Source organism: Streptopelia decaocto (genome assembly GCF_964273445.1).
Source record: "Streptopelia decaocto genome assembly, chromosome: 16".
Classification (NCBI taxonomy): Eukaryota; Metazoa; Chordata; class Aves; order Columbiformes; family Columbidae; genus Streptopelia; species Streptopelia decaocto.
Genome location: NC_138671.1, coordinates 3,687,767 through 3,713,848, shown reverse-complemented (window position 1 = coordinate 3,713,848; position 26,082 = coordinate 3,687,767). Strand labels below are relative to the sequence as shown.

At 39.4% G+C, this 26,082-nt stretch overlaps 1 protein-coding gene across 3 annotated transcripts; it reads left to right on the top strand.

The window, feature by feature from the left end:
- Positions 1 to 378: 378 nt before the first annotated feature.
- RHOT1 (ras homolog family member T1) lies at positions 379 to 25,050 on the top strand. 3 transcript variants are annotated; one of them, XM_082066712.1, is made up of 21 exons: positions 379 to 530; positions 3,577 to 3,635; positions 5,863 to 5,944; positions 6,600 to 6,643; positions 7,113 to 7,166; positions 7,483 to 7,535; positions 8,085 to 8,193; positions 8,758 to 8,859; positions 10,194 to 10,292; positions 10,702 to 10,810; positions 10,983 to 11,103; positions 11,775 to 11,859; positions 12,228 to 12,373; positions 13,002 to 13,102; positions 13,348 to 13,478; positions 13,829 to 13,912; positions 14,649 to 14,768; positions 15,108 to 15,310; positions 16,638 to 16,760; positions 22,231 to 22,374; positions 23,886 to 25,050. In XM_082066712.1, the coding sequence occupies exons 1-21, from the start codon at positions 494 to 496 to the stop codon at positions 24,001 to 24,003; spliced, it is 2,124 nt and encodes a 707-aa protein (XP_081922838.1). In that variant the 5' UTR covers positions 379 to 493; the 3' UTR covers positions 24,004 to 25,050. The 3 variants fall into 3 exon arrangements, with proteins under 3 accessions (XP_081922838.1, XP_081922839.1, XP_081922840.1); XM_082066713.1 differs by lacking the exon at positions 22,231 to 22,374; XM_082066714.1 differs by lacking the exons at positions 16,638 to 16,760; positions 22,231 to 22,374.
- Positions 25,051 to 26,082: the final 1,032 nt, after the last annotated feature.

Sequence of the window (26,082 nt, the reverse complement as noted above, 5' to 3'; positions counted from 1 at the left end):
AGACAAATGGAGCTCCATGGGGTTTGAAGTCATTGACAGAAGTGCCGGTAATCTTCAAGGTTACTCTTCTTGGCTGTCACTGAACACTATAAACACAATTTGAAAGGGAGGGTTCCTGTGCGTGGGACGCGCTCACTTGGCAGGCGCCCCCCTGCAGCCAGCACCGCTTCATTACGGTACATCAAAATAACGGCTCCTTAATGGCAGAAACCTCCGTCACCGTCCCAGGGAAGCCCCGAGCAGCGCCCACCCCTCAGAGAGGACACCCCGGTCCAGCTGTCCCTCCTGACCCCGCAGATCTCAGGGGGACGCGCAGCCCGGAGCGCCCCGCGCAGCCGCACGCAGGCGCGCTGAGTGTGTCCCTCGGCAGCCGCCGTAGCGCCCGCTCCGCGGCGGGGAGGAGGCGGCGCGGGGGGACCCCAGGCCGCAGCGGCTCCGCTTCCCCCCGAGCCCCATGTGAGGCCGCCCCGCGGCGGGGCCAGGGAGCGGGGCCATGAAGAAGGACGTGAGGATCCTGCTGGTGGGAGAACGTGAGTGCGGGAGGGGCCGGGCCGGCCCCGGGGCAGGGCGGGGGCCGCGGCCGCGGGGCAGGGCGGGGGCTGAGGGAGCGCCGCGCCGCCATGCCGCCGGCTGTCAGAGCGCCCGGCGCTGCGGGCCGGGCCCGCTCATCCCTGCCCGGGCTCCTTCGCCTTGGGGCGGTGAGTCCGGCCCCGCAGGGCTCGGGCGCCCCGCGGCCGCCCCGGGCTGGGCTCCCGCGGCGGGGCCGCGCTGGGCCGGAGCCGCCGCTCCTCGCGTCCCTCTGCGGGATCCCCAAGTCACGAAGTCAGTTTGCGGAGTTGGCGTGTTCCTTGGGCGTCCCTGGAAATGGAACGGGGCTGAAACTCTTGCCCTGTGTTTGGCCGTGTCCTGTTTAAACTTTAGTTATGGAAACCAACCTGAAATCTTTCTCACTGAGTGTGGAAGTCAGTGGCCAGATGTGCTCCAAGCCCTTATCAGTCAAGTGTTGTGGACTTGTGGCCAGGACAGGGCCACGGAGCCAGATCCCATTAGCTCACTGTGTGACCTTGGATGAACAGCGCGTATTTATATGCACGCTAAAGATACAGGGTGTTTGTGCTTTTGCATACGGACCTAAAATTATATCCTTAAGTTCACACTTAGGTACCCAAATTAGTGGCTAGGCTTTCAAAGATACAGCTGCTTGCTGATGTGAATAGCAGCAAGGACGCTCTGGTTTGTTAGCTTGTCAAGTGCGCCTGAGTTCTTCACAAGAAAAAGAATACAGAGTAATTACCAAGTGTTATTAGTAAAATTACTTAATTATACTAAGAGTGTAGTACTACTAAGTACAGTTTATGCAGTTGTTTTATAGTGTGGGTTGGCTCTGTCTGTACTGCCTAGAAAGATCCTCTGTGACTTCTTCAGAGAGGAATCCTCAGGGAGCTGGTTTTATGCAGAAAGAGTTAAGTTGTTAAGCTTGTATTTGGCTAGTTTTACAAGACTTGGTTTATGTAGAAATGTATTAGTGCATTTGAATACACAGTTGAATTCCTCTTCAGAATATATGTCTAATGTGCCTTAATTCTCTGGCAATGGTGTGTTCCGAACTGGCTCCGTACAGTGGTTTCAGTGCAGGTGTAACAGGAGCTTTGGTTTGGCAACTAAGTTCACTATGTGTCCACCTGAAAATGTCGAAGATGCAAGTCTCTTAAGTATAGCAACATATAGTACGTGATACACCTCAGAGACTGTGAGCATCTCTATATCATATTTTTATTGGAATTGTAGTGAACAGTGGGGAGAAATTTGTTTTACAAATCAGTAAAACTTGCCAATTACACTGTTAGTGCTGTTCGGTAAACATGTTTTTATATATATTTATTAGTCTGAAACCAGAAGTTAGTCTAGACTATGTAACACTTGTTAGACGATAACAGACCGTCAGGATCAGGCTCTGAAGTATTGGATAGACCTTTTGTTGTAAGGCTGTTCCAAAACACAGCCTTTGCCGTCCCCAGTGGTCTACATTTTAGGCTTAAGGTTGTTTTAGTCCTGGTATCCAGGGTGCAAACATCAATTTTAATAGTCAACAATCTTCAGAATATGTTCAGCATGTTATTTCATGCAGCATGATTTAAAAGACTTATACAGGAGGAAAAAAGATGAGTGAATTATTACAGAGTGCTGTACTGTTTTCTTCGTCCTAGTCAGTCGATATTGTTTAGGCTGTTATTTCAAAGACTGTAAACAGAATTGGAAAAGCAAGTGGTTGACCTAGATTTGAGCAAAATAAACCAAATCTTGACACTTGAACCTACGGATTTCCATAAAAAAACAACTCTAGAACACTTGGAAGCTTATCAGAAGCTTGTCAATACTGAGCATCTTTACTAACCAGCAGCACATAATCTTCTATTTTCAGTCATATAATATTAATGAAATGAGTTTCTATATCTCAAAACCAACGTGTTTTGTCACCATTTTGAATGAAAGCTGATTTGGTCAGATGCAAAATATGCTGCACTATTTTCAGTAGTTATCTAATCACTTGCTTATCAGGAAAGTACTTACCTATGGAAACAGGAGAGATTGTGAAGCTCTTTCGATTCAGTCAGGATGAAACTGAAGATGTAGTTTAAGCAGGAGGACACCTGGCAGTGTAAATTATGGGTTTCGCTCAGATGAGTGTCTGGTAAAAGCACAATTGTTACAAAACCTGCATCTTATCCTGAGCTCTGACCGCAGGGGAGAAGTTCACACCTGTTCTCCCTGAGGAGAACCAAAGTCTTCCTCCCCAGGATAACTTTTCCTTTGCCTTTCATAATGTTGTGATAACTGCTCTTTAACTTACCATGAGGAAGAGAAGCTTTTCTTTCTGGATGTCAGAAGGCCCATTGTTACTATACCAAAAATAGACTTGGGTAAGTCAAATGTACTTTGACAATCATCAGTTCAGTAATGCCATTTTCTGCACAAAAACAGTCTTTAATCTCTTCTTCCTCCCAAATTCAGAATTATATAGAATGAAATAGACAAGTGTAAATGCAGTGATATCAGCAAAACAGCTTCTGTCAATTTATGACATTTTCTATTGTTTTCAGTAGGAACAGGGATGCAGGCACTGACCGTGAGCACTGTCTTGGTTGGTAAAACATGCACGCTGACAAAGATGCTGTAGGTCCAGGATGAAATAGTTATTTGCTTGAATTGAGGGCTGTCACAAGGATATGATCCCAGATAGTGTTTTGGGTTTTAAGACATGTCTTACAAACAAATAAAGCATTGATGATAGAGCCCCGTGTTCTGGTCCAGCTCTTCTTGATAGTTTAGGGCTGAAGCACAATCATCGTATCAAGAATACTATAAAAGTAATAAATTCCTAAATTCCTTTTTGTGTCCTTATAGAATTATGAAAGAATTGCTGTCATCCATAGTATGTTTAAACAACAGATAAAAGCCTTTAACGTGATCAGTTGGAAAATGTTTTTCAAATAGTTTCCATTTTAAGATGCAATGCAACTATTGAGTGTAAAAAAAACCCAAAATATCTAATCTCTGTTTTTAATGCTTTTGCAGCCAGAGTTGGGAAGACGTCACTAATTATGTCTCTTGTCAGTGAAGAATTTCCAGAAGAGGTAGAGCATCCTTATTTGTTTTCTATGTTGTATTTCTATCTTGTTGTACAAGTTTTTTTCTAAGAGTGAGTGAACAGGCTCTGCTTTAAAATAATGTCTAAGTCTAGAATGCAATGGTGACTCCTGGAAGAGTGATGCAGGTTACTTTAAATACACCTCTATGTGAAGATAGGGAATTTAAATTTTATCTAAGTTCCTTTCTTGTTTTTCACATGGTTAATTAAACTCATTTTTTGATATCTGAGGAATGTTACTTTTTTTTTTTTTAAGCAGCTGGAACTGGTCCTGACTGGCCACATTTTCAACATTAGAGACTTGTAAATGGGAAGGTGCTGAAAGAGGCAAGACCCTCAAATTGTTTTGACTGTGGTATTTAAAGAGCAAGTACATTGAAAAATGAATGAGAACGAGAGATTTAAAAGTCATGTTGTATAACTTATACTTCGCCATTGTTTGTAACTAAGCGAGACATTCCTTTATTTGTTTTTGAAGAATGTTTTCCTGACTCTTTTGAAGTAAAAAATGCCGAAAACTCTTACTGCTTTCTTCCAGAATAAAAGTGAACCTACTTCTACACTTTATTCCTTTAAAAAAACAGCACATAGTTCTCTTTATACCATAAAAAGAGCTGCAGCTGCTGCAAATAGTTAAACTTTTTACATATAAACAGGAATGTTTATTTCTTCCGATCACAAGTCTTAAAATAGACATCATGTGCTGCTCTCTGAGTCTACGCTGTGCTGTGTTTAATGCAAATCAGTGGGTTACCGCAGTTCGTGAGTCCGGATTAGATTCCCAACATCACCGAATTTAGTTCGCAGCCTGGCAGGTAAACAGTGGCTCCAGTTTCTGTTGTTCTCGCTGTGCTCAGGGAGCTGGTCCTTTCACAGCCTGGTCGTTGGTGTGGTCAGTGAGTTCTAGGCCTCTTTTCACCTCTCAGCTTCTTCCTGCTCTATAGTCTAGAATATTTCTCTAGATTCATGTTGAGGGGAAAAAAGCATCATTTATATATGAGACAAAATCTGCCGTAAAGTATAGAAAAAACTTCTAAAGAAATGCTGCATCCTATATAAACTGCTGCAAGAAATACGTACAATTCCTGCAGTCGGTCGCGCAGGTCAGGGCTGTGCGGGTGTGTGTAACGGACATTTCAGACTTTGAAATAGTGTTTGAATACTGGGTGTCATCAGCAATCAGACTTGATGAAGATGTAAGTAGAGCCTGAAGCTTTACAAAGAGCCGTTCTTCCCGTGATTGGCTTTTCTTTTTTCCTTTTTTTATTAGAAGACAAAAGCACCATTAAAGTTCAGCATCAGCAGGTAGGAGGCAATAGGGAGCTGAGCGGGAAGTTTTCGTTACAATAAGTTGAAGTTCCTGAATATGGGTTAATGTTCTCTCAAAAAAAAAAAACGGCCAACAATCATAACTAGTTTATAGTATTTTGCAGAACACACTTTTTATTAGTGTCATGTTTTCGTTGGAGGCTTTTCTGAGCTTAATGTTTGGTGCTCTGTCGGAAACAACGAACTTGTCAGGCGGTGATTATGTGAAAACTGAGGCTTGTGTTTTGTCCGTCCTGCTTGGTTACTCTATCTTGAATATTGAACATTTCTTGGACAAGTTGTGCACTGTTCACAGGAGTAGTTCTTGTACTGATTTCAGTGGGAGTAGGATCAGAATATCTTGTGCAAAATGTAAAATGTTTAAACACAGATTAAACAGTATTTAATTTGTCAATAATAGCACGCTAAGGCTGGTGTTAGTCTCCTGCTAAAGAATGTGTCACCCTTTGATGTAATTGATTAAATCTGATAACCCCCCCACATTTTAGAACTTTTCTTTATTAAATTACATTTTTGTTTAAACTGAACTGCAATTCAGGTTTTGTTTGTAGTTTTCGCCAGGGTGATTGATCTCTGTAGGTGGCCGGGTATAGTGGATTTGAGTTTTATAGAAGCATTGATTGAATCTCTTGATGGCATCGCTTCCTTACAGAGCATGTGAGAAGGTCCTTATTCAGTATGTAGAATAATAAAGAATGAGACAGTACCCCTGAAATAAAAAAAGAAAACAAAAAACCCCAAACCAAAACAAAGTGCTTGCACTGCTGAGAAGTTGTTCTGTTTAAAGCTGACTAATCGACAAGTGTATACAACTTTTTTTTGACCATCTGCGTTTTCTGGATTAAGTTTAAAGGCTCTTTCTTGCTGTTTCTGTCCAACCCAAGGTTCCACCCCGGGCTGAAGAAATCACCATTCCAGCCGATGTCACCCCTGAAAGGGTGCCCACCCACATAGTGGATTATTCAGGTAAGGACGAGCCAATACCGCTCCTGGGTGACTGATTTGGTGTGGGATTGTTTATTTAACTCGGGAGCCTCTTACACAGTCACATTGTACAGGACCAGAGTGACATGTAGGGAGAGACTAGATTAAAGCAGGAACTTGTGGGATAGAACTGAATCAGATGGTGATGACTGGTCCTACAAATTCAAAGCCCAACATGAACTGCTGTTGGTACTTCCATGCAAGGCAGTCATAGGCACCTTCCAGTGAATTCCTGTTCTTTGGCAGACATGTTTACAGGTGGGTACTTTTGTGGAATTCAAAACTATTTTTGCTTCTTTCAGTGAAGAGTTTACTAAGATGCAGGAGACTTTACCTTCCTTATGTTCTATGTTGTTCTGCATTTCTAAGTTTGGACACCTTATCCTTTTGTGTCAGTTTCATATTTTGTAATTTTGGTTTTTGACATATTCTAATCTCCATGACCTGACTGAACAGATACCCAGGCTCAGTGTTAAGGAGGAGCACTCTTTAGTGCCTTTTATAAAAAGGTGTTCAAATCACAAGAGCTTTCACAGGGCTGAGTGTTGTGAAATACCCTAGTTCAGTTGCTTAGGTTTTTCAGTTTTGTTCTCAAAAACGTTCCATATTAATGAATGGCTTATTCTATTGAATGCAGAAGCAGAGCAGAATGATGAACAGCTTTACCACGAAATATCACAAGTAAGTGTATTTTAGTGTTTACTAGAAAATAGTTTGCAAATAGCATGGGGTTCTTGGTAATTTTATAATTCCATCTGTTTCCTCTTTTAAATTCTTTCTGAGCACCTTTGGACATTTTCTGTGCAGTCTGTCATGGTGGTGTGTTCCATTGCTGGCATGTAATGTGGTGCTTGAGTGGAGGCTGTAAATTACGATTCTTCAGTTTAGATTTCTGGGTAGCAGAGGTCTCTGCGGGCAGGAGCTGTGAATGTCACACTGCGAGACGCTTGCTGGCACATCTCAACTTATCAGTTATTTGGTGTAAGCTGTTTTTCAGGCTGCAAATAGCTTAAGCAAAGTCAGGGACATAGTTTTTGACTCACCGTGGAACTGTTACTCTCATGTTGTTACATATGGTTCTTAAGTGTCTGTGTTGCTCTGGAGCCCCTGAGCAGTGGAATTCACGGCTTTTCCTTTATTTTCATTTCAGGCAAATGTTATTTGTATAGTGTATGCTGTTAACAACAAGAACTCTATTGATAAGGTATGGTAACACATTTTATTCAGTTATTGCTTGAGGTGTAACTTTTGCACTGCTAATTGTTGGCAAGCTGAAAACTGTATTAGATGTTTAAAATGCATAAGGTGATGTTTGAGATCAAGTTGCTAAGAGAACGTACAGATGTGTTGCTTCTGGTCCATTTCACCATCTGAGCTTTCAGTCACTAGTTTTCCCCTTTGTGGGTAAATATGTGGCTTCTTGGGAAAGAAGCAGTAGCAGTTGAGGTCGAACTTGTGCACAGTTCATTCGTATTAAATTTGAAAATGTGTTTTTCATGTTTGTTTTAACCCCACTGCAGGTGACGAGTCGGTGGATTCCTCTCATCAATGAAAGGACAGACAAAGATAGCAGGTGCGTAAGTAAAGATGAGAAATGTGAATTAGGCTGCACATCGATGGGTGTCAATGGACAGTGTTGAGGATGTTTATTGTTTATGAAAATCAAATTCTAAACTTAAAGTTTATATAAGAAGTCCAAGCAACAAGAGATTTAAAGTATATAGGTCTGTTACATATGCCAGCAATGCTCTTTATTTTGAATTTCATGGTCAGCTTTTACCAGGTGTGTTTATATTTGTTACTGTATAACTAGTTTTGGCTACATGGTCTGTATAGGTTTTCTGTTGATACTAGTTTTGTATAATAATAATAATAATATGATTAGTTACTTCTGTGTTTAACAGTGTGGGTTTTGTAGTATCAACGAAAAATACATTTCAGTCTAAGTATATATCAAAACAATTTACTTAAAACTGCCATCTTTTAGCTTTGCCTGTTGGCTGCCAGTGATGAGTAAATCATGAAAATAATATAATGGCTTCTGGTGAGAGGCAGGATGCTAAATTAAGATGGGTCTTTTATCTCTCTGTCTTTAAAGCTCTTAACCTTTTTTTGTTTTCAGGCTGCCTCTTATATTAGTTGGAAACAAGTCTGATCTAGTGGAATATAGCAGTATGGAAACTATCCTTCCCATTATGAATCAATACACAGAGATAGAAACATGTGTAGAGGTATGCGAGACTTTCTGAAGTTAGAATGAGTAACAGAACCACATTCTTGCCAAGCATGTATGGCAACTTTCTAATAGAAAAGGTGATTTTTTTTGGTTCAAAATAAAATATTCCAATGTAAGTCATCAAAACTCGTGATGATAATGTTATTTTTCTTTAGAGTCGATTACACCATTGTGTAATCAAATATTACTGTCGAATTCTTAGAATATTTAGAGCCTCCTTACATCCTTGCCTTTAGCACATGGTTTAAAATTAATAATAAGCCAGACAGGTGTCTGCAGAGTATTAAAAATTGATTTAATATGCGTGGATATGCCTTTTTTTTTTCAAAGTAGATACAACTGTTTGATTTCTCTGTCATTGGTATGACAGCAAATTGTAATGAGACCTCCCTTATTAATTACTGAACAGATACAGGGGCTCGATGTCTTTTTTCCAAAGCAGCACTGTACCCACAAGAGGGGGCTAGATCTTTAAAAAGTTCGATACTTACTTGAATTTCAGAAGAAATCACCAAAGAGTCAAGAAACTAACTAATTAGTATAAGGATTTCTCTTTCAGTGTTCAGCCAAAAACCTGAAGAATATATCTGAGCTGTTTTACTATGCCCAGAAAGCTGTTCTGCATCCTACAGGTCCTCTCTATTGCCCAGAGGAGAAAGAGGTATTTACACATAGATTCTAAGAACAAATAATATGGTGGGCGTGTTAATCAGTTCCCCGTTCTTTCCTTTTCAGTGGATTTTGCATTTCTTAGTGTGTTCTGTTACCACCACCCTACCCCCAAATATCAAGTGTTATATTCCAGAGCTGTGGTGGTTGTTTTGTGTTGCATTAATCTGATCTGTCTTTCCTCTTCATTCAAAGCAATGAAAAGTTTTTTGTTGTGCATGTGAACTGCCAAGTAAAATGAGAAGCTTTGGTAATGACTTTAAGCCAAATGTAATGTGAACACAATCATGTGTTCAATTCAGTTCTTATTTCAATATACATTTAACAGTAACTCAGTTTATATAAAGGAAAATATTCCAGCCTTGGCCTGATTTAATGGGAAGAACTTCTCTGAGCATCTTCTGAGACTTTGGCAAAAGGGATAAATACAAGTGATGTGGCTGGTTTTTAAGTATCACAGGTGGTTAGTTAGCTGAGTGTATTATGGAGGAGTATGTTTTTTAAAACATTAATTTATTGGGCAAATACAAATAAAATCTTTTTAACATAACCCCCATGTAGTACTGGGCAGTTGCTTCAATCATAAATACTTTGTTGAGCAGAGAACTAGAGAATAACCCTGTTTTGATTTCTTCCATCAGAATCATCCTTATGAGTTAGTAATGTTGTGATAAAATTGTTGTGCTGAAATCTTTTTGGTTTTCCCAAACCAATCTCTGTGCAATCTGTGTGACCCCTGTGAAGAGAAGAGTTCGGCATCACTGTAGTTGTTGGGAGAGAATGACCAGTGTCTGTTTCCCATCGCCTGGAGGTATCCAGCAGTTCTTTTGTCCTAGAGATAGTCCCTCTGATCAGTGCTTTGCCTGGTAGATGAATGAGCCCTGTGAAGAGTTTGGGTGTAGTTGAAATGGTGAATAGAGTCAGTGTGCTTGCCTAGAAGGAGTTACTGTAGTTCTAGAGCTGGTTGTTTTTACAAGGTGCTGAGATTGCAAGGCCTTTTTTTTTCCCCACCAAAAATGCTGGGTTTTTAAATTTTATTTTAATACCTATCTAGTGCCACCTTCAGCTTGTCAAGAGCTTGAGGCTCTTGTAATAATTGAATAGAAAGATGTTTCTGTGGAGTAATTACTTTAAATGTATGGATATGAATTTGCTAGAGGATTTTGTTTCCTCTTGCTTTTTATTTTATGTATCTGTATATGTGTCTCCATTCTAAAAATGTGAAACGAAGGCTACTGTTTGTTTTAATGATTGAGCTGCCTGATGTCATTCAGTGTAATCTTTTTGCATTCAGGTCTAGATACTGAACTTTCCTTTATTCCTTAGATGAAACCTGCCTGTATTAAAGCCCTCACTCGCATTTTTAGAATTTCTGACCAGGATAATGACGGCACTCTCAACGATGCAGAGCTCAACTTCTTTCAGGTAACTCTCTTGCTTATCTTTTCTCCATGCGTAATAGGTGAACTATACAATTCTAGAAAAACAAGTGATTGGTTTTGAAGGAATAGTAGTGAGGTGAATTGTAAGGGAATCAGGTCTAGATATTACAAGTCTCAAGTGCAGCATAAAAGAATGAATCTGTAAAAATGTAAATGGTATTAATTTGATTTCTAACCATTGTTCAAGTTTTAGTTCAGGAGCAAAAGAAAATTGAAAAAAAAATCTATTAGAAGTAAAGAAAATAAAGTTTGTACACCTTAATTTCCACTAAGAAATTGGATTGTCCTGTATTAGCTTATCAGAACATTTAAAGCTGTATTTCATACAGGACGTGCTGTTTGTCCAGCTTAGCAGCCAGTGGTTTTAACACGCTCTTTTTGGTTTTTGGTAGAGAATTTGTTTTAATACGCCGCTGGCACCTCAAGCTTTAGAAGATGTAAAGAATGTAGTCAGGAAAAACCTAAGTGATGGAGTGGCAGATAATGGACTAACATTAAAAGGTGAGCCTTATTTAACTCTTACAAGATGATGCTGTAATGTCACCCAGGAGGTTTAAAATCTGAATGTGTATGTTAAGCTTTTTTTATTTTTGGTCTGCTACTGATTCTATTACAAATACTTATAGCAGATAAAACACTTCAGAACCTTAATATTTCACCATTTGATTTTTAGGTTTTCTTTTTCTACACACACTTTTCATTCAGCGAGGAAGGCATGAAACAACTTGGACTGTTTTACGACGCTTTGGATACGACGATGACTTAGAGCTTACACCAGAGTACTTGTTTCCTCCGTATGTGTCACTTATTTTAGCTTGACATTCATCTAATTTATGCTGCCTCCTGCTTTGGCAGGGTTATTGTAGTGTGTTTATTTAACACATGGTTACATCAAGTATCTCCCTTATTTATGACCTACGAGCCAAAATCTTCATGTGACTGAGAATTACAAAGGAAGAACTCCTGTCTCTTGTGCCAAATCATGTACTACTATTTCTCTTTATAAGAAAGATGGCAAAAGAGACTCAATACAAAACTGGAACATAAATCTGAGCAGTTGCTTATTTTATGTAGCAGCAAAGTGGAAAAGGCTTCTCAGTATTTTCATAGCACTTGAGATCCTTCGAAAATCCTCAAATTAAAAAATCGAGATCAACCAACTTTGTGGCTTCTTTTAAAAATGTAACTACATAACTTTGAATTTAAAAAAACCACCACCAAACAAAGCAATGACAACTGATTACCCTATATATGTATCTATATATCATGTAATATAAAGACACTCGTAATTTTAGAATTCCTAATAAAAAGTATGTGCTTTGATCTCTTTAAAGATAAGCTATTAAAGCTAAATGTAAAGGTCAAATACCAAATGTTGTAATTCAAAAAGTCTGTGGTTTGATTTTTAAAATTCTGTATTTCATAAGCGCACTTAACACTTCTTGGTTTTGTTTTCAATAAACAGGCTAAAAATTCCTCCAGACTGCACGACAGAATTAAATCATCATGCCTACTTGTTTCTTCAAAGTATTTTTGATAAACATGATTTGGTAAGATTTTAAGTTGAGCGTATGTGTGTCCTGATACCGAAGAGCCTTAGTTTGCTCACACTTCCACTAGAAAAAAGTTTGGTCTTGTCATTATGTGACTTCATTCAGAAATTGGCTCTGACTGCAGCTAAGCAGTCAGAACTAGTCTGCTCTTTATATTTATGCCTACAAGGAGAATTGGCAGTTATAGTTGTGCTACCAATTTTTTTTAAACTGGCTCATATATTTAGTCTTATTTAATAACAAGAACAATGATTAAAAATAAAGCAGCTCAGTTTCTTGAATCTTGCAAGCGTACAGCAAGAAAATACGCTTAGAATAGGCATGAATGAAGTGATTTATGTCTGCTATGGTGTGCTTGTTTCCAGGACAGAGATTGTGCTTTGTCTCCCAATGAACTGAAGGATTTGTTCAAAGTTTTCCCTTACATGCCATGGGGGCCTGATGTCAACAACACTGTGTGTACAAACGAGAGGGGCTGGATCACCTACCAAGGGTTTCTCTCTCAGTGGACGTGAGTGCGATACCATACATTTTAGTAGCTGAGAACTTTCGATATGATAATGCATTGGTAGATTCCTCTTAAAAATCTAGTAGAAAGAGTGGACGTTTAGTAGTTGAAAACCAACCCAAGGAAGCAAGTTTTTATAGCCATCCAGTGGCCTGATCTTCAGACAGTTGTAACCGCCTGTTCAGGATTTGGCTGGTATTTAGTGCTAACTATGAAGAAGTGTCTGCAAAATGTTGAACTCTCCTAAAACTTCTTGAGTATTTATTTCTGTTCTACTCCTTAGAGACTGTATGAATAAGGGTATTCAATGATGAGGTTTTTTTCTTATTGAAAATATGGAAAATGAGGAAAACATATGGAAATAATACGGTGTAGGTTGATAGGCCTGAGCAAGTACTGGCTTCATAGTGTTATGCTAATTATTTAGATTGGTAAAATTGCCACCATTTACCTTCAGAGTGCTTTAGTCCCTCGTAGTGCTTTAGTCCCAGAGTGCTTTAGTACCACGTAGTGCCAGGAATACGTGTGTTATGTCAGGCTGGAGATACGAGGAAAAACTGTTTCAGTACTGTAGAGAATTGGTGTCACAGATGCTAACAACTTAGAAACTTATTTTTGTCCCCTGTGCTAGACTCACCACATACTTAGATGTCCAGCGTTGCCTGGAGTACCTGGGTTATTTAGGCTACTCGATACTTGCAGAACAAGAATCTCAAGCATCAGCAATTACAGGTAATAAAATTTAAAGAAAAAAAAGTATAACTTAGGAATTGAAATTCAGACATCTACTCAAGAGTAAATTGTTAAAAAAATGCTCTTTTTTCACTTATATTCATTTTTGCTTTCTGTTCATGTCAAGCCTTTGATTTAATATCTTTGATTGGTTTGTGTACATTTTCATGTAAGTGGACAATTTGTGTTTTCACACAAATACGTGCACATACATCCTGTGAGAAACATTTGTGTTTTTTCCTAAGTAACACGAGATAAAAAGATAGACCTGCAGAAGAAACAGACTCAGAGGAACGTGTTCCGCTGCAATGTTGTTGGGATGAAAGGCTGTGGGAAAAGTGGAGTTCTTCAGGCTCTTCTTGGAAGAAATCTAATAGTAAGAAGCCTTTTGCTTATATTCACCTATATATGCTTTTGAGTTAGCGCTGAACAGCAAAACTAATTGATCTTAGAGTTTTACTGATTATTATTGTGTTTGGAGAGTTCTATGAGGGAATAGAGAATTATTGGGGAGAAGGTTGTGAGTTTGTCTTGTTTTTAGCAAAGAGACAGCTATTGCATGCAATAGTTACTTGTACCTCGCGGATTATAGCTGTGCATTTACTTGCAAAATAAACTACAGATTACTGTAATTTTCATTCACTAATAAATGGAGTAAAACAGCTGTTCAAACGTAACTTAAAGGGGCAAGTCGCTGCGGTCTAACTTGGAATTCTGCATTTTCAGAGGCAGAGGCAGATACGTGCAGAACACAAATCTTACTACGCCATTAATACAGTCTATGTCTACGGGCAGGAAAAATACTTGCTGGTAAGGTTGCCTCATTATTGTTACCATATGATTGGCTAATCTTAAAATTCTGCAAACAAATTTCTGTTTTAATCGTCCTTTCTTCATAGATGTGGATTCTCCCCCACACCTTTTCTGTTTCAAGTAACTGCTGTTTTAAATGTTGCTAGTACTTCAAAGTGAACCTGTTGGGAACATGTTATTTTTGAAACCTTGCCCTAAATTGTACAGAACCTGGTCCCTTATGTTTATGCTGCAGGGTGTCCAATTATAGCATGATAAATTATCAGCAAGCAATCTGTGTATTCAGAAAGAAGAATCTGTCATGTACGGTGATTAGCATGGCTTAAGTTAATCTTCACTGGGTGAAATACTTCCTTTAAAGCTGCTTCCAGTGTAGTTTTCCTTTCTGATAATATTATATTGTCCTTTGTGTTCCAAGATTTAGTCTTCTACCCTCTGGTTTTCCTCGGTAGGATGAATGCCAGTTTCTGTGGGAATCTAAGACTTTGCGTTAAAGTAAATGTAACTTTTTACGCTGAGATTGTGATTACCTGCAGATGTGATGTTAACAGCTCACATATGTTGGCTGTATGGTAAATTCCTACTATTTCATTAATTCTGCCTGTTGTCAGTCCAGTAGTTCTAAGGATACATAAAAATGAGCCATAAAAATGATGAGAAAAATAATGTTATAAAATTCCTTTTCTACATAATGACAAAGCTTTTCTCCCTCTCTGAACATCTTTTCTTCTAGCTACATGATGTCAGTGACTCTGAGTTTTTAACTGACGATGAGACCATATGCGATGCTGTGTGTTTGGTGTATGATGTCAGTAACCCCAAGTCCTTTGAGTACTGTGCCAGGATTTTTAAGGTTTGTATAGTTTATACAGACAGCCTTTACTTTTATATATCTTTTCACTGGCAAAGTATTCAGTGTCAGTTACTGGTCCTATATACAAGTTCTAGTGTTTAAAAGACATTTTATTTGCGAGTGCTGGTTTTATACAGCGACACATTAAAAATGCAGTTTTCTTATTAATACACAGCTAATATCTATTTGTCTGTACAAAATATTCTGCTTCTAGAAATGCCTGACTTGAGTGCAATGAATATATCTCAACACTCCTGCAACCAGTTCAGCTCAGGCTGTTCCAGGTCGAATGTATCACACACTGTTTCTTTCACTTTCTTTTTTTCTTTGAATTTGCAGCAGCACTTCATGGATAGCAGGATACCATGCTTAGTGGTAGCTGCGAAGTCTGACTTGCACGAAGTTAGACAGGAATATAGCATTTCTCCTGCTGAATTCTGCAAAAAACACAAAATGCCTCCACCTCAGGCCTTTACTTGTAATACGGTTGACGTGCCAAGTAAGGATATCTTTGTTAAACTGACAACTATGGCCATGTATCCGTAAGTACTTGAACTGTTATATTTTTCGCGTTGCATGGGTCACGCACAGTCCCACTGCATGTCATTGTTAGCCACGAGGGTGGAACTGCCTCACCGAGGTTTAGCAACAGAGAGACTTCAGTGGCTTGAGTAGAGTCTTCAAATTGGGAAAGCTGGTATATATCCAGCATTTAAATCAGCGTCAGCTGACACTCAGCGTTGCAAAGCCCAGTGAATGTGTTGGCTTCTGCTCTGTCCTTCCTGTGGATGCATAACTCAATATGGCAATATTAATATCCTGTTATTTTTGAGATACTTGTGGAGAAGTTGTACTCTAATCCTTGTTGATAGCTCAACTTGACAGCCGATTACAGGTAAAGACACTCTTTAGTGAACAACAGTTCCCCCAATGCACTGCTTCAAGGCTTTTTTTATTTTTAGGATGTTTATTATTACATGCTTCAGTTCATTAGTCTAATAGATTTCATATGTTTTTAATAGAATTTCTTTATAAACACCTTCTGGGCTTCAGAGAGAAGATAATTAAACTCAGGTTCTTCACTACACATCTCACTGTTGCTAAGCTCACTTTGCATCTTTTTTTGGTGGACAGAGCTTTTAATATGGTGTAGAACTACATAAATATTACAGCAGATGGAGTCTAGTATGACAGCTGACATTTGCTTTAAATTAAATAGAACTAATGTCACTTTCACCCAGAATAGTAAAATTAAAAACAAATATGTGAAACTTTATGTATTGAATTAGATTAGTAAAGCTTCTTTGTTTGTTTTCGTTCCCTTGTTTTATTTTGTAGCGCTGGAATACTGGGAATAGCACTAAAGTGTAGCACTGACCAAATGTCTTGTCATATCAACATTCCTGCTTTTTCCCTTAATTTTCAAGCATGTGTGTTTGTTAGGGTGGCGAGAGTAGCGGAAACGTCACTTGGTAAAGTGTGCATTCAAAGTGGTAGAAAACGTGGCTGACTTTCCTTTGAACAAGGGGTGTTACCTATTGCTGTGCAGACATACCCAGAAGCATTTAGATGCTTTCATTACAAACTTAAATAAATTCAGCAAACATTTTCGTTCACATTTGTGCTTTGCTATTAAGATCAGCGTACGGCGGTAATGCCAAAGTGTCCAAGATGTAGAACATCTAACCCTGAAACTCTGCACAGCTGTAGTTGTACCCTCGCTTCCCCAGTGTATTATTTATTTTTTCCTCCTCACTCATTCAAATGTACCTTTTATTCCTGAATCTCTCTTGGTTGTGGCACAGTCCTGATGTGCACCTGATTTGACGAGCGCGATTTCAACTGCTGTCCTTCTGTGTGTTTTCGCAGCCATGCCCGGTTACGCTGTATGTGCGCCTGCAACAGGTGTACATTTTGCATCTGTCAGAACTTCCTCAACTCAGACTTGCTGCAATCTGTAAAGAACAAACTCTTCACTGCAGTTCTTAACAGGTCCTTAACTTTATTTACTAGGTACCAGGTGTGCTTTTAAAATAAAGGGTTTTTGGAAAAGCAATTGGTAACCTTATATACTGCAGGTTTTTCACTCCATATCCACTAAATAGGCAGATACTTACTTTAATTATTGTCACAGAATTGTCAAACTTTGTTTAACTTGAAGGTATTTTTGAGCTTAGTCCAGTGTTTTCTTTGAAGCACTACCAGTTTGGTAGTCGATTCAGGCACTTAGAGATTGAAAAAATACTGTGGAGGAATTAGGACTGTGCTTTTAGGGAACTGGTAATGGCCATTAAACAGTAGCCCTAAATCTCTGTAATGCGTTTCACTTGAGACATTATAGGTTTGCTTAGTATTGATCAGAGGTAGTGCCTCTTAGATACAAGTTACACAAATGTTTTTGTAAAGGCACAGCTTGGCTTATAGCAGCATCATATAACATATTACCTGTTTGTAATTGCTAGTTTGATATTTGGGAATTCACAGAATTTCTGTGTATGTGTGTGTGATGCTTGGTTTACACAAAAAGTGGATACTTGTGTAAAAAAACCTAGAGTTTTTACCATCCAATTCCTCTCTGAACAGAAGGCAACATGTAAGAATTGGTAAATGGTCAAACGTTTGCATTTGCAGATACTTTGGAAAAAAAAATTGGTAAAGAGAGAGAACTGGTTTTCAGCATTGAAAACAGCGCTTTACCTTGTCTGTGTGCACCGTGGGCGGGTTCGGCTCTCGTGATGTACTAACACCGCAGCGCTTGCCATCGCACCCCAGCGACTGGGAGTTCAAACCAAGCAATTCTCATAGTGCAGTGGTTCCACCGTTTACAGCCTTCTTGGAGGTTATATGGAAAACGTGATTCTTGGTGGCAACCGTGATCAGTGTGTTTATTTGAAGGCCACGTTTAGAATATCCTGACATGCTGGCAGTGTATGGATGTTACTGCTTTTTACTGTTTTCAGCTGGAGCTGCTCCAAATAAGAGTGGCTCTCTCCTTTAAATGCAAATTCCATGCACAGAGGAGTTCTACTGATATACCCACCCACAGGAGTGAGCAGCTTTGTGAAAGACAACTTTAATCCGAGATAAAAATGTTAACCACCGACTGCGAGTTCAGAGAAGGGTGAAAAACTCATTAGCTTAGGAGAAGACTGTGAATATGAATGAGACTGTTCATGCTCCGTCTCTACTACAGCAGTCGTCCCTTAGACAAACACGCCTTGAAACAGCGATCTCTTTGCATGTTGTCACTCTAAAACTTCATTCAGCCGTCACTACTAGAAAATCCCAGCTCTTCATTATTGAGGCTGAAATCACTTCTGTAATGCATCCTCATTTTTTGGAAGGGTCATGGATCACTACTTTAGCTGTCATGGCTTGTTTCTCTCTTGTATGGGGTTTTTTTGAGTCCTGCATTAGACATTGCACTTTGTTCCTCTGAAACAGTGTCAAGGGCTCAGGGTATTGAAGTGGTTTTGAGAAGTCTCAGGAAAGCTGTCCATCCACACCTTGTCACTGGATAGTGTGGAATAAGCATAGGAACCTGCTACTGCCTAAAAAAGTCCATAATTCCAGGTAAGGAGAGTTCCTCATAGACTTTTCCACTGACCCACAGAAAGGAAAAATTAATGTGCCGTAAACTCTTTGTCTATAATCATTCAGTCAGTCACCAGGGTTTTGTTGCCAGTTTCCAGCATGTTCACTTCATCTCCCCAGGTTACTCACCATTCACTACATCGACCTCTGTATAACAATGTCTAGTAGAGCTGAGATTGTAAACAAGAGGCAGCAGCTCCTAATCGCAGACTTCAGTAGGTACAGGTGGTTTTCTTGTTTAAAACTTGTAGCTCCTTAGATGTGGTTTTAATCTAATGATTTGTGATGAGATCAGAGAAAGCCTTTGAATCAAGAAGGATTTGCCGATGTAGTTAGTTTATATAACTTTTCTTATTTTGCCTTTACAAGTGCTTACCCTTAGGTCAGGTAGTTGGGCAAAAATGAGATAACTGAGTGGTAAAGGAGGTTTCTCGAAGGTGCTTATTCTCCTGGTCCCTTCCTGTTCTGAAGCTCTAGACAGTAGAAGCAGGTAAAATTTTTCACATTGGACCCCTCCCTGTATTATTTGTTGCTAAGTAATGCTTCAACACTGTTACCAAGGCAAAACATAATATCACGTTTAAATATTCCCACTGTAGTAATTAAAGGAAGAACGTTGCCTCTGTGCAACTGGAAAATACTATCCATGCCCACCTTCCATTTCAGTTCCACTGGCAAATTTCACAGACTCTTGAGGGTTTGTGGGTATCAGAAAGGCAAGTTCAGCAAATGCGGGAGTTCAGCTTGGAGAGGCTGATCGTGCAGGATCAGGATTGTTGGTTTGAACTCCCCGGGCTCGCTCTTCATCGGCTCTGTGAGGAGGAGGACGCTGCGTTCAAAGCACCGCGCATGCATGTGTGAGACTTGGTCCTGTCTTGTAGCATTTTTATATTTTTAATTTATTCTTTCCTTTGGGTGTTCGTTTGTATTTGTCTGGCTGGCCCTTAATCTCTTTTTTACTACCTTGTTCTGCCTCTTTTTAAAAGCGAGGTTTCTGCTTCTCTCATTCTAACCCTTCCTTTAATGACGAGCTTGGATTTGGCGCATTTTTTTTAAAGCACTGATTTTAAGTGTGTGTTTCTGCTTTCTTGGTTTAAAATCATTCATTTGTTGCCTTTTGCTTGTATAGTGGTGGCATTTTTCTGTCACTTAATTTCATTTCAAAATAAACTAATTCTAATGCATGAGAATTGTGTTGTTCAGTGAGGAAGGCTTCTCAGAGCATGGGTTTCTTCCTTCTAAAGTTTTTAAATATTACAGAATGGAAGGGGAGTTCTACTTGCATATAAACAAGGTTGTCTCAGAAATTATTTGTAAGATGTTTTTTCCCTATGAAAACCTTCCTTCTGTGAAATTAAAGTTAAGACAATAGTTTTCCTGTAGAAATGGGAAAGTTTTAAGAGTATAACCCAGGATTTCTTTTTCAACTATGTGCAGTATACACAGATTATTTTTCAAAACTATAGTATATTGCCATTAGACATTATTGGAGAAATCTACCCCTATACTTAGGACAGCATCACAATGTTTTACTTACCTGTTTTCCTCCTTCTCTAAACGGTTTAATGCCCGGTACTGAGAAGTTTGCAAAGCTGCGTCCCCCGATTTCTTTCCAAACAGAATATAATTCATTAGTATTTTACATTATGTTTAGGTTTTGTAGATAGTAAGATGCACTTGGAGCTTTTCACATTTCGTGTCTAATGCATGGGGGCGAATTCTAACTGCTGGGCTTGATTTGCATCCTAGAAGAATCTGTGCCCGAAGGGAAGCAGCGGCAGCTTGTGCATGTTACGCGATGTTTTTGGAATTCAGCTGCTTATATTTAATTGCTGGAGCTGTTGCCTGTCAGCGCAGGCGGCTGCTGCTCGCTGGCTGCATTCATGTGTTTAGAATCCTGGGGTGAGTGGCCTGTTGGCCTCGCCGCTGCACTTTTAAAATGCTTTTGAGGTTAATACAGGAATGTTCTTCGACTTTTGTAGCTGAGGTTAAACCTTCCCAGACTTGGGGTTCTGCTGCTGACATGGGGAAAAGCGCCAGGACCGGCCCGTAACTCAGTGGCTGTGTGTGTGACCGTGACAGGCATGCTCAGTTAACCGCCTGGTACCTGCATGGTGCAAACTGCTCCTGAGTTGTTAAAGCCTCGGAAAGGAGAGACACGACAGGTTACAAAGATCTTATGCAACAAGTCACAAGTTAGGGGTAGGTTGAATAAAAATCTGGCTTTTTTTCCAAAACATGCATTAAACTCTGAATTTTATGCCAAAGGCAAAATTTCTAGAGTTTCTTATATATGTAGAACTAATTATATTATTAAATACACACACCAATCTATTTGGGAAGTTTGAAAGCTAGTTATTATTACTTGTAAGCAAGAGTTTCAAATACAGCTTCGTTTATGGAGTCCTAACTGCTACTCTGTGTGTGTATATGTGCACATCCATATGTAAGTTTTACCCTTGGAGAGAACTTTTCTAATTCAGAGTTACTCTCTTACCAGCAAGGTGGTAATTTCTACCACTGGGGAAATCAGTTTCATAAACACAACTGCACTGAAATACAATTTGAACATTCTTTATACAGGAGGTAGAAGAACCTGTGCTGGAAATATTGATCCTTTTAATTATTTCAGACAGATTTTCCTTTTCTTTCTTTTTTTAACGTTAATGGCAGCTAAACAACATTAGGGATCAAAGTTACAAAATGGAATTTGTGACAGCATAAGGAACATTTAAGGAAGAAAAGCAGGAACTCTTTTCAAAGGTGTAAAGCAATTAGACATCCATAGTGTTCCAAACTCCAGTAAGTGTTTTTGGACTTCAGATTTTTGGCCTGAGATATTCAGAGGGCCCTAATAATTTCTTACTGAAGTCAGTAGATTTCCTTGAGGTTATTAGACAAATCCCTGCCTTTGCTTTAGTTCCTTTATTTAAATGAGTCTCTCTCTGTTAGGCTTAGAAAGGGGATCAGCGTCAATTTACTCTCCCTTTAGACATGAAAAGAGGATTTTATCATGGCTGAGAATATATGAATTGTTTTTAAAAGGATGAAGCATGCTCAGCAAGTTTCTTGCATACTGTTAAATGTGGACATGTGCAAAAGTCAAAAGAAGGTAAATCATAGATAGGAATCAGAAAATCTAGATTTGAGAGACAGTGCTTTATGAGGCAACGCAAAAAAATTCATTTGCAATTTAAACAGTGATTTGCACATTTAAAGGGATGTTTTTTGAATTACACAAAGAGTCGAGCAGTTGAATTAACCAAATTAAACTTGTGTTACTTATACAAATACTCACCCAACAGAACTTGTCACATAATCTATTAAAATCATGTCACATACAAGGGATTTATTTTACATACCCAAATAAGTTTTGTAATTTACAGATCTAAAGACAAGGGCTTTATAGTCTTCTACTAAAACAACTACCACATGTAGTGATAAAATACAGTCTTTAATTGAATTGTCAACAGTAATGAGATCTTGTCAGTTTAGAGCTGATGCCCTGGGGTCGTCCAGGGTGTTCAGCAGAGACTCTCGAGCTCGTGCGTGTCCTGTGGACACACGAACATTGAGGCTTTGGGGATGGAGTGGGAAGAGATTCCATTTCTTACGCAGTTTTCTGAGCTCTTAAAGTAATGGCATTTAGCTATATAAAATCATAGATTTCACTTAGCTCATCAAAAGTACAAACTCCACATATTTCTGTTTTTCCCCAAGCACTAAGTTTTTAACAACTGAATGAGAATCAGGTGCTAGATGGCTAGATTTGTCAGTTGTCTGGGCTTTCCCATTTGAGCGTATTTGAGCCAGTCGCTGTTGTTGAGCCGTGCTATGAACTGCAAACTGTACGTGTGTGTATGCAAAGGTTAAGAGCCTACCTAGATGAGTTGGGGGCCATGCTGTTAGCAGACCAGGAGAGCAGGATTATGCAGCAGGTGCACGCCGTCAGCTCTGTAGAAGATTCCATCTTCATGGAGTCATCTCTTGGTCCGCGTTTGCTTGAAGCCAGGTAACAACAGCCAAACTAAGGCGACCTTGCCATTGCCTCTTCCCTTTCTTCCCCTCGGCAAACCCCTTGACATCGAGTTTGCAGAGAGTTTTGTCAAAACTAGCTGTAGAGGAACTAATGCTTGCAGGAATTCTTGAGTTTGATCTGTTCCGTAACCCAGCAAGATATTCTTACATGAGATTAGGAATTTTTAGCGACCAGCTGTGTTTGTGCACCAAAGAGCCTGTTCTTCAGCATGGGGTATGGCCGTACGCTGATTATCTGGACGGCTTATATTTCGCCTGCAAATGTCTACTAAAGAACATCCTAAACTGGTTCTGTGTATTTTGATGCAAGTAACAATTCCTGCTTTATTAAACAGCCTGTATGCGATAGCTCTGCAGCTCACGCTGTGTGAACTCTCTTGTGCACCGTGTGTGCTGACGATCTCTGTTCGCTCCCATCTTTAATATTAATACTCCTGCAGCTTTCACCGAGTAACCCGCGATGATTAATACAGCCTAAATTATGGAGGCTAGCGAAGTTGTGTTGTAAATTCAATCTTAAATAGAAGTGTAAATTCTATCTTAAATAAAAGTCAATAAACATTTAAAACAAACTTCACTATTGTTTAGGAACTTTTTGTGCTTTGAATTATGGCATTTATGATAACTTGTTCTAAACGGTAGCTCCTGCTTTCTGGTAAGCTGTCATACTTGAGACTACTGTTGAGGCTGGCTAGCTGTGTTTAACTGAGCATGCTCACAGAATTCGGGCGATGTTTGGGAGAGTTGGGTCGTGCTGTCCCTAATGTCATGCAAGATGTGCTTTTTATGTCATACAGTCACTTCATACTGTTATTACATCTTGTCCTTTTCTGTTGGTGCCATCGTCACTGCTTGTTTCACTAGCACTTTCAGCTTTCAGCTTGGTATTGGATGACTTTCGATTGCTGTTCTTGTGACTGTACTGGGAAGAAAGGGATTTACAAATGGTCTCGCTTTTGATTCTAGCTTTTGGAAAAATATTACTTGCTACTTGTCAGTAGACCTTTTTTGGGGGGAAGAAGTATAAGTAGATACTCAACAGGACTGGAAAGTTTTTCATGGAAAAGCAGAAATACGCAAACTCAACATTACAAAAAAGGATTTTGCTGGACAGAGTTGTTGTCACTATGGCTTATTAATTATTTGCTAGCTGGTTTTGTTTTCCTTTCCTGAATGCTTGCTGGCACTCAAAGAAGACACGCTGCCCCCCCCCTTCATAACTAATGATCTGCTCCTGCATTTCTCTCAGCGGTGCGAGCTCTCTGACTTTAGCGAGATCTACTAATGGGATCAGGGCTGCAGATCAGATCCTGAGCTTTTAAGAAAAGTGAAACAACAGTATAAATACTCATAAGGCTGAAATGTAAGCTGCTTGCCTGTGACAAGTGTAGTGATGAATTTCCAAAAGCAAAGTAGTTTTAGCACAAGTTGTCTGATATTCCTGTCATGGCATTAACCTGGTTTTGTATGTGTGTTAAATTTTAGGCACGTGAGACAAGCCGACCTCAAGAGCTCCACGTTTTGGCTCCGAGCAAGTTTTGGTGCTACTGTCTTTGCAGTTTTGGGTTTTGCTATGTACAAAGCGTTATTGAAGCAGCGATGATCTGAGAAGAACCACAGCTGGCCCTACCAAATCAATAGTAAAAAAAAAAAACATTTTATGTACATTCTGAATGCTTTAAATTCTGCTAGAAATATTTATATATGCAGAGTTACTTTATTAATATTTGTAATTCATGCATAAGATTATTTTAAATTATAGCTCTAACTACAGTATTGCATAATGTGTGGGGGAAAAAAAGCGCATCTTACCAGCCAGCTAAAATGGCTTAACTTGTGAGGCCAAAAGGGAATTTGTTGTAAATAACCTGTACATATTAAAGCAGTAAGACATTGCTTCCCAAACAGCTGTTCAAATACTGTTCAGAGATGTTTCACCATGATGACATACTAGTGTATAGTTGAAATTCATTTTCGGTTGAGTAGATTCAACTCCAGGATTGTACTTCCTCAAGGATTGCTTATTTATTTCACATGGATCTGAAGTGACTTCATCTTTTTGGACTATAAGCTATACCAGATGGAATTTGTGATTTTCATCCTTAGCGGTTCTTTTTAACTGACGAACAAATTTCCCCACTAACTATGTATTTGAAAAAAAAGGTCACTGTTGCTGTCCTGGCCTGTGGTTTTGTGTGTTACCTGACCAGTGACATAATTATCGGTCTGATTTTTCTTTTAAAAGGAAAAATGTAAACTTCAAAAACCGTCAGATCAATTAGTATGCTGTGTGTAATTCCTGTTTTTCATTTTCCGTTATGTTGTGTTTTATAACCCTTATGAATCAGGTGAGCAAATTTGTACATTATAAATGTTTATAATTCAAAAAGTGTTGCTGTTTAATTTCTCACATCTGTCAGTCATACCTGTTGAAAGCTGTGTATAAGATAAAACTAAAACAATACACAGTGCCTATTCTACTGTAGTATATTAGCTGCATGGATCACAGTGCATTCTGTAACCGGCTAGAATTACCTATAGACACAGCTTTTTTAACGATCAAGTAAATCAAACATTAATTCCTCATGACAAACCTATTTTTCCATTGCTGGCCTTTTCAGGTATTTCAATAAAATGACTGTGTACTGTGTTTGTGGTTATCTTTTTCTTTTCTATTCTTTCCCCTTCCCCTGCCCTGAAAGGTGGTCCTTATAAAACCATGTCCTTTCTCTGAGAAAATACTGTCAGTGCCTTCAGTTGTTGCACCTCTTGGCTATGTAGTTTCTTTTTGTCTTATAAACCACGCCACCTCCGTTAGAGGTTTATTTCTGATTTTTATCAGAAGACAAAAGCGGCTCCTGTGATATTTTGAAGGAGAAACAGAAGTGCGTAGTCAAGCATGAGTTTTGTGTTTACTGTCAAGGGTGAAATAGAGCAGGAGAAGAAAGCGAGTGGTTCGGTGGTTGGTTTGGGAGAGCTGATGCCTGCCTGTGGTGCTGACCTTCCAGAAAAGGGAGGCCAGAAGTGGTAAATGAGAAAGTTTTATCAACCAGATCAGAGTGCTCCCAATCTGGAAACTACCGCACTCTATATAGAAAATTACTAATATTTTTTTAAGAAAACAGGGCTAATACTTTTTTTGGGGGGGAGGTGTGTGCGCTGTTATATAAAATCTTATCATTTTCCCTGGGAAACTGATCATTAGAGATCACCTCTGCATCCTCCTCCTGCCAGGTAACTGGAGACCACAGAAATTAGATCCCTCCACATTGACCTTCCTGTAAGATGGAACAAGGTACCTGTTCTCAGCCTGTTCCAGCTCCACCAGAACGTTTGTCAGGGAGATGAACAGTATCTCCTGCTCTTTTTCTGTGATATGTCTCCTGACTTCCACGATGCAGAAAATAAATGCATCAGTGCTTTTGAACTGATGGCCTGGGCGAGCAAATGTTTCCCTACCCTGAATTTTTACGTCTCATGGGCTCGTGGTGCCGTGCAGCAACGGCACGTGGCAGCTGGAAAGTGCAGGATGTGTGCTCCAGAGCTCAGAGACCACTTGTTTTGTGGTTGTTTTTTCTTCTGTTTAGGTCCAACATACCCGCCTTGGTAGAGGGAGACCAGATTGCGATAAGAAATCAGAAGGAAGAACATGGTGATAGTGTAAATCTGCAGGGACCCCGAC

What these genes read in the sequence shown, in the direction of transcription:
- RHOT1 (XM_082066712.1), top strand. Translation starts at nt 494, where the DNA reads ATGAAGAAGGACGTGAGGATCCTGCTGGTGGGAGAAC. An exon ending in TTTTTGATAAACATGATTTG is followed by an intron (nt 11,860 to 12,227) that starts GTAAGATTTTAA and finishes GCTTGTTTCCAG; the next exon opens with GACAGAGATTGTGCTTTGTC. An exon ending in TTCTTGGAAGAAATCTAATA is followed by an intron (nt 13,479 to 13,828) that starts GTAAGAAGCCTT and finishes CTGCATTTTCAG; the next exon opens with AGGCAGAGGCAGATACGTGC.